Raw genomic sequence first — 14590 nt, forward strand, 5'->3', positions numbered from 1 at the left:
ATCGGCACGGATCCGTTATAACGGCACTGTCACGGAATCATTCGAAGTATCCGGAGGCACCCGCCAGGGATGCCCCTTATCCCCTTTCCTTTTTATGATAGCAATGGACTCCCTTATATGCTTTTTTCAGAAAAATCACTTGCATAGAGGGCTCCAATTCAAACATGGTCCGGTGCTAGTGACGCTCCACACTGATGACATTGCCTTGTATGTTAGAAAACCCGAAGAAAATCTGCAACAATACTAAGAGAGGTAGATTGTTTTGGTGCCCTGTCTGGCCTAAAAATAAATTGGGCTAAGTCGGAATTGTTCTCCCTGACCGAAGTCCAGAATCGAGAATGCAGGAACTATCCGGTACAATGGTGCAAAGCGGACACCAAATACCTGGGCATACGCCTGCATAAAGACCGAGAGCAGGTATTACGCTTAAACTGAGGTCCGGCTCTGAGCCGCTTACAGACTCAGGTGGAGCAGTGGATTGTTTTTTTTTTCTTTTTGAGATGAAGAACACTGTCCTGTAAATCTATGCATTATGAACCTATGGTTGTTGTTAATCAAATGATTTAAAAAAAAAAAAAAAGTATTCACTGCAGTGCATTTAATCTGCAACCCTGCCAGAGTACAGTCGTGCTCCTAGTAAACACATATTTGTATCATATCTGTGAGTGATATAAATGCACCTTGCCACTCACACGTGGCATTTAACTTTCTGTACCATAGATGCAACCTAGGCACCAATTACAGTAGACTTATAGTGAAGTTAAATAGACCAAATAGGGAGTTCCAATTTACCAAATGTTTCAGAGGGGAAGCACAGGCACGTTACTACTGTTTAGCAGTGGTAAAGTGCCTAGAGTCCTAAACCAGTAAAATTAGGGTCCCGCAGAAGACTAAAAATCTGGGAAGACCGTGCAGGAAAAAGTAGATTTGCTACACATTCCTTGCAATCTGCAATTAGGAGGGAATGTGCCTGTCACACATTCTCCTAATTGTTATTCGGAATGGATTGCAAAACCCATTTTTTGATTTTCTGACTTCTTTGCTGCTTTTTCAACTCACAGAATTGGTTGCATACATACCAAAAAGCCATTCTGCATTTGCAAAGTCAGTGACTTTTTTAATTGCATGGTTTCGGATCCCACATGCCTTTGGACATTGGCCCTATTCTCCTGTATCAGCCTATTAATACATAATCAAATGCTTTTAGTCAGAGCCAGTAGTCCATATGGTGCAATATAGAAAAGGGGCATTTTTTTATGTGTAGCGCCAATTCCGAGTCGAGTGCTTATTGTATCTTTTAGATTTTTCTTTTGCAGTTGTTTTTCTCCAATAACTTTCAGCTAATGGTAAAACCTGAGCCCATAACAACAGAAATGGACTGATATCAAATTCAAAATGAGAACAAAAAATGTTTGGGTATTAACCTTCATTCATTTCTGTCAACTGCAAGATCTCTTTGGGCACCTACCGCAAATGTAAGTCAAGACTAGGCATTTTTGTACCTAATATTAGCATGGAGGCATGAATAAGTGAGGAGATATTGCATGGCAAACAAGCTCATAACTGTTCAACTAGGTAATCTATTGTAGGAAATGATTTTTTTGGTGTCCCTAGTTTGTTTTCTCCTTTTAATGCCCTGATTTTCCTGGTATGAGGGCCATTCAGTCTCACAGTTCATATGCTCGGCCCCTAAAACATGAGCAGCAAATTGATTATGCCCAATTGGCTATTTAACCTTACAGAAAGGCCCTGGTAAATTATTGAAGAAAATGTACCAGTGGCATGAAAGTGATATGTCACAAGTGGGCTATAGTGTATATCACATAGCTATGACTAAATTCTACAGCTTTAGAGAACACAACTGTGACTTACCTGGCTGGAGTTTTAAAACTACATGCAGGAACTCGTGCCAGAGAAAAGTGTTCTGCCATGAAGGAAAACTACTACTGTACTTTAGATAGGTCGCCACTAAGTGTACCCTGTATTTCCACAAGACTGAGTTCCTAATTTTTTTAAGTGGGACATACTAAAGTCAAGTATATCTTCACAGATAAAAGTTACAAATAGATGTTTGCGACTGTGTGGGAAAAATGACTTTCGTTGAATGGGCCTAATATTGAATAAAAGATCATTTTCGAAATACAGCCTAGTAAAATAATAGAAACTGGCCTGAAATATATTTTCTACTTTTTATCAAACATCTAATGTAGTAGTAAAAGTAGAATTTTGGATATCAACAGCATAGAACTAACTTTAAGAAAGTGTACCGTGTGCTACCTGACAGCCAAAATGAATTAAACTACTTCTGCTGACTGAATTCCTACAGTGACTATAATTGGCATTCAATGCAAAAAGAACAATTGATGGACAGAATGCCGCATAATGTCAAACATTCACCCCCAGTACAGAGATCTGGGCCTAAATCCATCTTTTCTTTGCGCCCATGCCAAATCAGTTCAGACCCAGCCATATGCAAATCAGTCTTGATCCTGTTCCCCATGGGAATAGTCCAGCCCCCCGAAATCCTGAATCCTGGGACCGGTTTTGGGGCATCAACCCTCATCAGGCAGTCTAGCTTGACTCCAGTGGCATGGAGAGCACAGGACCCACATCTGGGCATACCCATCCCACTCGGGTGACAAGTACAAAAAGAACAATTGATGGACAGAGAATAGGAGTGATACCTAGCATCTAGAAATGTTGGGATAGCATAATTTATTATGTTATTTTTGGGGGACCAGGATTAGGCACCAAAGCTTCTCTAGGAAAGTGCAACCAAACTGGCAAAGGGTTGTAATTCTGCCTCATTCTGAGGTTTTTCATCTGGCATTTGGAGCTACTGAGGGACCACCGTAGAATAGTATCCAATCTCATGGACTATAGCTTCCTAATTTGCCCCAGTGAAAGAAAACAAGTACTATAAGAGTGGCAAAGTCCAAACATAGGATTTGGGACTGGGGACATATGAGGAATACCTCTAAGTGGTGAAGCAGCTTCTGTGGCTATGACATCTGACCTTCTCCTGCTCAGAACACTTGGCACCTAAACTAAAGGCTTCAGCAGGAGCTCAATCAATAACATATCCAACGTCAAGGGGCCCACGTTGTCATTAGCAACCTGCCTTGCTCTGCTGAAGTACTCAGAACAAAAAAAGTAAAGGTTCTGGTAAAAACATGCTGCTTTTTGCTTTAAGTATTTAAACATACAATATATATGGTTAATCTAGACCATTAGTAATCATGTGTTTTGTCATTTTACTAATTACATCTTTCTTCATTCTCTACATTGAATTTGGAATTTTATTGTGTTGTGTTCCCAATGTTAATGGTATTTTTCCTAGTTGAATTTACCTGAGAATCCTCTGGGGTATTTGCTGTTATTGCAGGGTTAAACAGTTTTTGTTGAACTGTCCTTTGACTTAATCAGATTGTAAATATTCAACTGGTATGGGGCCTCCCAAATGAATAATCAATTTTCTGACACCCAGGTATAACAGTCTGCTTGTCCATGATTTACACAAAAGGATCTAGGATATAGAACCGCACTTATCTAGCTGCTGGGAAATATAGTCACATTTGGTGCGTTGACCAACAGAGAACCAGACCCTTTTGATTCTCTTTGTTGTGAAAGAACCTTCCATTTCACCACATTGTGTTATCGCTGAGAATTCCAAGTATTTTATATTGGCCGTGTTTAATGATTTTTGAATTTGAATCTTTAAAAATTTATAAAGCGCACGTTCACAATGCAGTTTCATGGCGCTAGAGGGATTCCTGGGCAAGAAGAGTGCGGAGGACTATATGCTGAAGGCCTGCTTGAACAGGAAAGTCTTGAGGGCCTTGCGGAACTCCATGTAGGAGGGGGAAAGTCTGATATAAAAAGGGAGGGTGTTCCAGAAAGTGGGCGCAAGCACCGCAAATTTCTGGCCTCCTGATCTTTGCTTCTTGAAGCGAGGAATGACTAATTGGGATTTGGTGGATGAACGAAGAACTCTGGAAGGGCAATAGTTGATAATAGCAGAATTTATAAAGGCAGGGGCCGTGCCCATCCGGGCTTGGAAGGTAAGACAGCCAAGTTTAAACAGGGCCCGTTGCTTAATGGGGAGCCAATGAAGGGCGATGAGAAGGGGTGACGAATGGTGAAATTTAGATAGGCCATGTGCCAGGCGAGCTGCCTGGTTCTGCACCAACTGAAGACGTTGAAGTGCGTAACCGGAGGCACCATTATAAATAATGTTCCCATAATCGATCTTGGATAAAACCATGGCCATTACAATCAATTTGAGTGCAGAGGGAGAGAAAAACCGGGATACTTTCCTAATGATACGCAGGGTAAAGAAACATGATCTACTTACATTAGGAGGACCTAGAAAACAATTAACTCCAATGTGGATATTAAGTATACTTTGGAATAACGCATGAATCTTTATCTCAGAGATATTAACGAGAACTGGATGTAGAAGTCACATACAGAGTTGCAACGGAAAGAATAACAGGATATATTCAATTTGATGTATCGACTACATATAAATACAGCTTTATGTAACAGTTTGTACATCATATGTAGTTGACACAGGCTAGAATTTTAATTCCATATTTTACTCACAACCTCAAATGAGGCAAATTTCATAAAAGTTTTGCATTGGAAATGCCTTTGGGGCTTTAAAAGAATTGTGTGTGACGTGTGTCAGGAGAAACAACTTACTTCCTAACCATCTAAAAGTGATCCCGACACCAAGATCATCCATCTTTCATTCGATGTGGCTCATCTTTTTCAGTTCATTGTTTCCAATGCACTGTCTCTCTGTTTTGGGATACAAGCGCTGAGATAGGAAATTGGACTACCACCTCTGAAATTTGAAGCATGGGGGGGCTGGATTATAGTGACTTTATGAGGGGTCCAGCTGGGCTACAACAATTAGTTTTGATTCAAGAACCTTAAGTAGACATGAAAGGGGCATTTGATTTACTCATTGTGGAAATTACATTGAGTAAAACAAAGGCTGAAGGAGATTGCTTTTATTTTTTGCTCTTAGTGACATGAAATATGATTGAGGGAAGTCTCTTCCTTTGTTAACTTGTTCCAAGATGATTATGTAAACTAGTACCCATTTAACATCTGTGATTGATTGCACACCTTGCCTGCTACTTTTTATGTGTTTAGGACAGGTAAGGAGATGATATAAACTAACCAAATTTGTGGATACTGCCCCTAATGAGCTTCGTGATGGTACCGCTGAGGAGCCTAATGATTTTGCCTATCTGCTTCTGCTCTGCCCTAAGAAAGTACAAGCTAAAAAATTTAATATGAAGTCTTTATTAAAGAGATATGGAGTTTATACTGTTGTACCTGTTCTTAACTTATTGTTTTCATTGAAATCACCTCTTGTTTCTTTTGCTGTAGTCTTTATCTCCTTAACAAATAAGGTTTTATTGATTAGCTGTTGTATTTTTGAATCTCTTTTGCCATAATATTTGGTGTTATTAATGCATATGTTTGTGAACATATACCTGGTTTATCTAAATGCACTAAATTCAAAGTACAACAAAGTACTGAATCATTTTGATATTATGAATGCTACTTAGTGATCTTCTAGACTAGCATACAAAACGGCCAGCTTCCCCATTTTTTAGTTGTTTCTCTGTTTGTTTCCCATAACGTGATTCCCTCTTGTAAGTCAATTAGGAGGGTTGGGGTAGGTGCTATTATGCTTGATTTGTCCATTGGTACCCCAGGAACCCTTTGCTGCACCCTTCCAGGACTTGCACATAACCGTTGCCCAACCCACTCCACCCACCAAAGGTGGCTCACCCCCACTGTGCATGACTTTGGCCAGGAACAGCAGGGGTTTGGCCATAGGGCCTTGCAAGATGGCAGGCCCTGTGCCCAACCCTCTACGGCCAGCCAACTGTAGCTGAGCACGGACTTTGTATGTGCGAAGCAGAGGGTTGGGTGCAGGGACTGACTTTGTCAAGGCCTTACACTGAGACCCCTGTGTTCATGCCCAGCAGGGGGTTGGGCACAGGTGAGAGTTTCCATAGGAAGAGAATTTTTGGTTTTGTTAATAAATTCGATGCCATTTGATGAAACTTCCCAACATTCCCAATATGGCCAATTAGAATGCTCTATGTTTTTAATTTTCAATACTCCACAGAGTTCAGTGCAGCAACCGTCCCGATGTCACTATATTTTGAACTTTAAATTTCCGAAAAAGCATTGTACCAAATACACACAAAAAACACGCTTTCTACGTAAAGATCTAGCTTTTTGCCAAATTTGGTGTAATTCTGTTCAGCCATTTTTTCTAAAATGCTTCCTAAAATTCCTACAGAAAACTGCATGTTTTGGGACCCCCAACTTGCTCTCGGCCCCTGCTTGATGGGTCACCCTGAAACTTTCCAGGATGGAGCTGATGTGAAAGAACTTTTTATTTGTAAAGTTTTCGGAAGTTTTGTCAAATTATGGCAAAATGATTAACTTAGCAAAAAACGCTTTCCCTATAAAATCTCTGACCTAACTATAACTTCACAGTGATGACACAGCGCCTGGATACCCTCACAGGTGATTAGCCGTGATCTACAAATTCACATAACATAACAATCACCACTATGTAATATATGTATAAGAGAGAGAACATCCGCTTTACAAAATTAGAAAATGCTACTACAGAACATTTCACTACGTCCATTTGCATATCATTCAAGTATTTCTTACACTTAGTTTACTACAGTTGAAACTTACAGACACGTAGCTTGCATTGATGTAGTCTGAACCAGGTATTCCGGCATCAGCCATAAGTTTCACTCTGTTGTTATTATCTGCAAAACAACAACTTCCACGGTTATTTTCTGTCTTTGCATTTATGCCAAGCTGTACTGAAGGGAGAACCATTAAGGTATGATAAGTCAAAGTTTGAATGTACTTCAGAGGAATGCTGTTCTGTGCACGTGCCATGGAGGGCGCACATGACTGATTACAAAAGAGCTAAGCTTGCATATCAGCCTCCTCCAAAAATGTGTTCCAAAAATAACGCCACTGATCTGATTTCAGGACTAGGCAGAAGTTAACTCTTAATCATACTGAGTCAGTGAGTGAATGAGGGAGTGAGTGAATGAGAGACTGAGCGAACAAGTAACGAGTGAGTGATTGCGATACTAATGAAATGCAACATGTTAATGAGGTAATTTTGGGATGTAATCTTCGTCCCAAAGTTACAAAGCTAGAAAATGAATTAAAATGTCTGCGCGATCGATCGTCTCACCTGTTGTTAATTCAAATTCAGTTATTTCGCTACTTACCTGTCATGCAGCTGGGCAAAGAGTAACACTCAGACATTGGCTAATGTGGCTTTTTGAATGGGCTTTATTTCCTGCTAGCATTATACAGCAGCTGAATCCCAGGTGGTTTCTTCTAAAGGCGAGGGTTGCCTTCTCTTGGTAGTTCCTACCGGCGGTGTTTTCTGAATGCACTCAGTCACAGGCTATTGCTTTTGAAACTTGAGTCATTGTTGTTATGCTGGGCAGATAGGTTTTTCTGCAATTGTTTGCATCATGAATGGTTTCCTCTTGTCATACAAGTCGACTTTGTTTTATATAGAAGGGTTGGCGACTTGGCGTGCCCTCTTGCATTTGGGGGCGATATAAAGCTAGGTCATTTCATTGCGCCTGGAGTAGTTGTAAGGAAGTGTCCCTGGGCATGCCACTTATTTGCACATAAGCTGAGTTGCTCTGTTCTCTTCTGCAGTGGTTTGGGTGTTGTTGCATGGGTGCAACCTTGCCAGCCTTGTGCAGGTGTCTAACAGGCAGGTGGTAAATGCCAACTGCAAACAGTAATGCACTGAGATACAGTGGCATTTTTCTTTGTACTCCTGGATCTGTGATGCAAAAACCATTTTGGTTTGCTAACCTGTTTGCTTTTCGCTGTGTTGGGTGCGTTGATCTATCTGTGTACAAGTGCATTGGGTTGCGACCTTGTAAGTCCTGTCGCCTTTAGCCTTTTCGGAACTGGTTTTAATAGTGCCCAATGGTTTTTAATATGAAAGTTATAATTTATTTTTTCTACAAAACACAATGAATCAATATTATCATGTTCTTCAGTGCTGTCTCAAGTGTGGGTGTTTGTCATAACTCGTGTGAGGTTGCTTGTCTTGCTGGGCATGTAAGCATGACTGCAAAAGTGTGTACGTGTCTGCATATTTGGATGGCACTATAATCCTGTGTTTTCAAGTGGTCCTTGAGATTTCAATCAGTAGGTATTAGTGTGGTGTATCTGGTGCCAAGGTTTTCACAGCAGCAATATTTTGTGTGTGTGTCACCATCCTCATGGTTGAGTGTTGCGAGTGAGTGGGTTTGTAAAGGTATCACTGTGCTATCTTCGTCTAATCTTTGTTGTATTACAAATGGACTTTGCCATCAAACTGTTGACTACACCCTGTTATGTATATGAAATGTGTACGCGAGAGCTCTGGTGTACGTTAGGGAAAGCTACCCATCATAGGGTGCCTCCTATATGCATGGCGCCCATAGGTAGCAGAGCGATTATAGATTCAGTAGTAGTCAACGAATGCTGACTCACTTTCTCCCAGCATGTCCGGATGGAGGCCCCTCTCATTCCATTTAGAACTGTTTGTACAGCCTGGTTCAACTCTCTGATTTGATGACCCGTCTATGGAAAATTAGAACTGGGCAAACCAGTTCGAGCAGGTAGACATGTGAATTGGCTTGAGCAACATCGACTGAAAGGAACGGCCAACTGGGAACTCGAGGTTGAACACCTCTTACAGTGAAGAGGGTCAGCTCGCTGTGCATTGTGCTAGAGGGAGAGTGTGAGAAATTGGGTAGCTGGTTGAGGGGGGGTGACACTTTCACAGGCAGCAGCCACAATGCTTGTCAGAGTGGACCACAATAAGTCACTACTTTAACCTGTGCTTAAACCTCTGTTAGTTTGGTACAAAGGAGTCAGGCTTAAAGGCAATTTGTAAAGTATTTATGCAGCGCACAACCAGTAAATAAGGGAAAACACAACACAAGAAAAATCCTACACCAATTTAGAAAAATAGATTACATTTTAATAAATAATTTGACACCAAAACAACAAAAGCCCAATCAGTAGAACCAGAGTTATGATTTTTTAACGTTTAAGGTGAAAAATAGCACCTAAAAGATCAAAGCATCAACCGAGAACATCTATTTACGTAAGAGCGGAACAAAGACGAAAGTTTTGCCGATCATGATGGAGTGTGCTTCAGAAAGTGGATTGAGGCCCGGTCTCTGCTTACTTTCGGACTTAAAAGAATTTTTGTAATAAAATGTCAAAGACGGTAAAGTTCAGTGGGGCAAGGCAGCCAGTGGTGTCTGAGGAGGAGGCATCATTGTTGGGGAGCCTCTGAACGAAGTAGCGGTGAAGATTTCCACATTTGGTCTTAGTCTCTTTTATGGAAGTGGAAAATCACCAGCGGGAAGAAGCTGCAAGCTATAGCTGAAGAGGGCGCCACAAGGCCAGATACCCCTTCTGTGAGGACCTGCAGAACAGAATTTGTTGCTACAGAGAGGAACGTAGCAGGAGGTGCCGCAAAGTCAGGCCGACTGTCTATGCACCATGGCCAGATCGGTGAGAGGATAGATCCCGGTCTCCTCTCAATTCTCAGAGCACATTTTGGCAGAATGTTTTTAAGTCCCAGGTTTTGGACCTTTAGCACCACTTCTAAGGGTCCAGGATGGGCGGGGAACCACTTGGATGTGCAGGGATCACTCAATCCTGGCCCAGGTGCATGTTTTAAGGGGCTACTTAAGCGGGTGGACAAAAAGTGATGTAAGCCAACTACTAGCATTTAATTTGCCAACCCTAAGTATATTGCATACCACTTTGCTAGGGACATATAAGTAAATTAAATATGTCAACCAGGTGTAAGCCAATTTTACAGTGTTTAAGTTAGTGAGCACATGCACGTTAGCACTGGTTAACAGTGGTAAAGGGCACAGAATCTGAAGGTCAACAAAAACGAATTCAGCCTAACAGGAGGGGAGAAGGCAAAGAGTTTGGGAGAACAGCACCCTGTGGCTGACAGGTCTAACGGAGAGAAACTGAAAACAAAACACAGGAGAGAAGTTTCACCAAGAACTGGCTGGCATGAAGATGTTGCACAATTAAATAGATATGTCATTTACGTGCATTGATTATTCCTAAATGATTGGCACTAACTTTGAATTAATTGGGATAGCTATATTGAACCAACGGCCCCACGACTCAGTATCAGCTGACCCCTGCAGAATATTTATTGTTCAATTTTTAATTGAAGAATCTTTGCACACCTGTGTTGATGAAGACACGAATCTTTGACAGAATTCTTGTCTGTCTTCCTTTGAGATGTAAGAACTATACCTCTAGGACTAATTAGATGATCTATGCTGCTGAGCCTTTCTAAGGCGGAGTTGGAATTCCTGGGTTATTTGTACCATGCTTTGCTCTTCCAGAGCCTTAGAAACAGAGTGGCAACATTGCTGTGATGCACTTAGCACTCCTGAGTAGAACTGAGACCAGTGGTGCTGGTCAACTGCCCATCCTCAAAAGAAGAAGATACTCGTGAACACGTTGCAGGCATCAAGGCAGGAAGTCGCTTGTGTGACCTTGTTGCGACATCCTGCTTTGGAGGCTCATCACTGTCAAAGAGCCCCTGCACCCAAGGCAAACTGCTCTCCGACGTACATAACTCGCAGACATGGGGCCAGTATGCATGACCACAAGTCTGTTGGCCTGATGCTGCCAGGCTCTCCTGCATCCACACTGGGCCCCTGCCAGAGGGTTGGCATGAGCAGCTCCAGAGAAGACATTGTGTCTGCCTTAACGACCCATGCTTATCACCAAGACCATCGCAGTATCAAAGAATCGCTACTCGTAGACCTGCCAGCAACTGCCTTTGAAGCAGCATAAGCATCCAAAAACATTGCACCACTGCACTTGCAGAAACTCCTGAACAGTAAGATATATGAACAGAACCAGCGCTCCACGAGTAGAAGCTTCACTTGACTATTAAGACTAAAATGAAGGGTCAGAGTAATCCTGAATGCACCCTTCTATCTTCCTCTGCGCAACAACAGGTTGCAGTGTATTTCTGTAGACATCACAAATTATAATACAATTTATTGGACATTTTTCTAAGGTGAGTGATATAGATTATGTATGCAGGGGCGTAAAGTTGGACATTTATCTAAGGTGAGTGATATAGATTCTGTTTGCAGGGGCGTAAAGCAGGCCTTGCAGTGCTGGGGGCCCAACCCACCAATGGGCCCCCCATCTCTTCAAAGGGGACCCCATTTAGCCAAAGGTCAATAAATATCTGGGAGATATTGGATACCCGGGCACTTATCACTTTCTGCAGGGGGGGGCCCATAATTTTACGTTATGCCACTGGCTGTCTGTTAGCAGTGGTGTCTGCACAAGAGCAGGGGAGCGTCGCTCCCCCCCCCCCACCGCTGCTAGCCATGTAGAAAAAATAAAATGGCAGTGAAAAGATTTCATTGTCAGTTTATTTGTCAGATGCGTGCAATGCAGCAGCAAGCCGACCCCGAGCCCATAGACATGCAGGCATCTCAGGAGAAGTGGCTGGCTCTATTCTTCAAAGTGTGCATGTCACTGTGTCCGGCGGTCTTGCAGTGGACAAAGTGACATGCGCACTTTGAAGCTCCACACTCACTTGTCTTAGACAGCTGGGAGGAGACCAAGCACAGGCCCACAGGACCTGAAGGAGCATCCAGCCAGCCCGCTCCATCCAATCCAGGCGCTTCTCTCATGCTGATTAACAGCATGAGAGCAGCATCTGGATTGGTCACAGGGAGCTACAAAGGGACTTCTGCCTTATATAAATTAGTGAAGAAGGAGTTTTTGTACCTCCCTTCAGCTGGGCATGTTGTGCTACAACGCAACGCAAAATGAAGGTGAGATGCAAATCAGTCAATTCGTATAGAACACTGACTGCTTTTCGCTATTCCATACGTGTACAGCCCTGTATTCAATTCAAGTATATGAAGAGTGTGCAGCCAGTACCAGTGCCCACAAATAACATTCCCAGCCGTAGTATTAATGCACCCCCTTCTCTTCTGTACAATTGAGTCAACGTCATCAGATTCCCTGCCAGCCTGCAGGCAGCCAATGGATGCGAAGCCATGTGATACACTTCACCTGCCCTCATCAAAATCTGCCTGGCCGTAGTAAATCTCTAGGCTCTTTGTGTCCAAAGCTGGTGAGAACAATGATGGCATACATCATCATTACACACGCAGTGAGGATATAAATCTAGCATGTTGAAATTAGTGACCAAATCCCAGTGCAATTTAGCGAGCAGGTATGAAATTACAGCACGAGGCTTTGAAAGCTCAGTAAAGGCTGTTTTATCGGGCACTCCGAGCGTGGCTGCAGGAGCTGCGAAGGAGGGCGCAGACCATGTGTCGAGCCGGGAGTGCGGAACAGCAACAGCTGCTCCCAGAAGTTGATTTCGCAGTTTGTGGATACATTAATGGAGGAATGCCATGCCCCTTGCCTCACATCACACTTAATGCTTAAAATAATAATGCCATTTCTTTTCTTATTAAAAGCAAAATGAAGCGGCGCAAGCTACAGAGGGAGCGACTCATGCCTCCTCTGATATCATCTGGTCTTGGATTATGAATTATCATAAAGTCTCTCTGATCTTGTGAGGAACCTCAATGCTAGAGGAGGAAGTATCCGCAAGAAAACATCACCATGGTCCCAAGAATAACAAAGGCAGCAACTTGTGAATTTAACACTGCCTCGGCCTATTTCTTTACTTAGGGAAATGCCCAGAAAAGAATGTTAAAGAGGCTGGATCAATGGATTAAATTACAAAGCTAAGAACCTATTAAATCTACAGTTTCTTGCACCTGCATGGTAAAGCTGCGGCGAGCATGCTGAAAGGCCTCCCAAAAACACAAAAGCTGGAAAACAAAAAAAAAATGTGTTGCACGCGCTTTTGTACTTGCTCTATGAAAAAGCACATGAACACAGCCTTCTTGCTCAAAGCATCAACAGCAATGATAAATGTAGGAGCGTGTGAGTGCCAAAAGAATACCTCCAAGCAATCAACCACAATATCAATAGAGAAACAAGCATTGGTAAAGCAATAGGTTTCGCCTATCCAAGCGCCATTGACTTTGCTAATGGGTTTTAGTCATGTTGTAGACCAGTTGGCTACTGTACAGCATAGGTAAAGGTTAGTGGCATAGAGGAGAGTGGCATGGATTGGAGTACAGTGCGGTATAGTGGAGTGGTGTAGAGTATCTTAGAGTGGAGTGGCATGGAGTTGATGGTTGTGGAGTGGCTTAGAGTGGATAGGAGTGCCGTTGAGTGTGGTAGAGTATAGTGTTGTGCAGTGGAGTGTTGTGGATTGCAGTGTCATGGAGTAGAGTAGAGCGGAGTGTGGTGTGGTGAAGTAGAGTGGAATGGAGTATTGTAGAGTGGAGCATCATGGAGCAGAGTGGAGTGTTGTGGAGAAGAGTGGAGTGTTGTGGAGTACAGTGGAGTAAAGTAATGTAGAGAGGAGAAGAGTAGAGTAGAGTGCTGTAAAGTGGAGAGACCAGGAGTGGAGAGGCATAGAGTGAAGGAGCATAGAGTGAAGTGGGGTGTAGTACCATAGAGTGTCGTACAGTGGGGTGGCATAGAGTGGAGTGGGGTAGAGTGGAGGTGTGGAGTACAGTAGAGTAGTATGTCAAAGAGTGAAGTGGAGTAGCGTAGAGTGGAGTAAAGTGGCATGGAGTAGTGTAGAGGGAGTTGCAGTAAAGTACAGTTGAGTAGAGTGGAGAGGCATACAGTGGGGTAGAGTGTTGTTTAGTGGAGTGTGGTAGAGTGAAGTGTCAGAGTGGAGTGTCGTAGAGCAGAGTGTCGTAGAGTGAAGGGTTATAAAGTGGACACTGGTACAGTTTCATGGAGTGGAGTAGAGTGGAGTAGAGGGGTGTAGAGTGGAGTGGCATAGAGTGGAGTGTATTAGAGTGGAGTAGAGTGGGTATAATGTGGTAGCATGGCATAGAGTGGAATAGATTAGGGTGGCATAGAGGGGAGTAGGGTGGCATTGAGTGGAGTGGAGTAGAGTGGCATAGAGTAGAGTGGACTGGCGCAGCATAGCGTGGAGTGGACTTAAGTGTCATATAGTGGAGTAGGGTGGAGTAGAGTGACATAGCGTGGCATAGAGTGGCATAGACAGGAGCAGAGTGGAGTGGCATAGAGTGACATAGAGTAGAGTCGAGTGGTGTGGAGTGACATAGAGTGTTCTAGAGTGCATTAGAGTAGTGTGGATTAGAGTGAAGTAGAATGGCATAGAGTGGAGTGCGGTAGAGTGGTGTGAAGTGTCAGAGTGGAAGGTCGTAGAGTGGAGGGGTGTTAAGTGGAGAGGCATAGAATGGAGGGGCGTAGAGTGGAGTGGAATAAAGTGTCATAGAGTGGAGGGGTGTAGATTGTTGGAGAGTGGAATCGAGTATAGTAAAGTGGAGTGTCATAGAGTGGTGGGGCATAATGTGGAGTGAAATGGAGTGGGGGTTTAAATTAGAGGGCCATAGATTGGGGGGCATAGAGTGGAGGAGCT

General features: G+C 43.0%; 1 protein-coding gene across 1 annotated transcript in view; it reads right to left on the minus strand.

Moving 5' to 3' along the window:
- The window catches only part of PTPRQ (protein tyrosine phosphatase receptor type Q), a 1724016-nt gene that overhangs the window by 127712 nt on the left and 1581714 nt on the right, over positions 1 to 14590 (minus strand). The window contains exon 61 of the mRNA XM_085652983.1: positions 6742 to 6818. Within this exon, the coding sequence (XP_085509109.1) occupies positions 6742 to 6818 (77 nt within the window). The remainder of the gene's footprint in view (positions 1 to 6741; positions 6819 to 14590) is intronic.

The sequence above is a fragment of the Triturus cristatus genome, chromosome 4_1 (assembly GCF_964204655.1).
Source record: "Triturus cristatus chromosome 4_1, aTriCri1.1, whole genome shotgun sequence".
Taxonomy (NCBI): domain Eukaryota; kingdom Metazoa; phylum Chordata; class Amphibia; order Caudata; family Salamandridae; genus Triturus; species Triturus cristatus.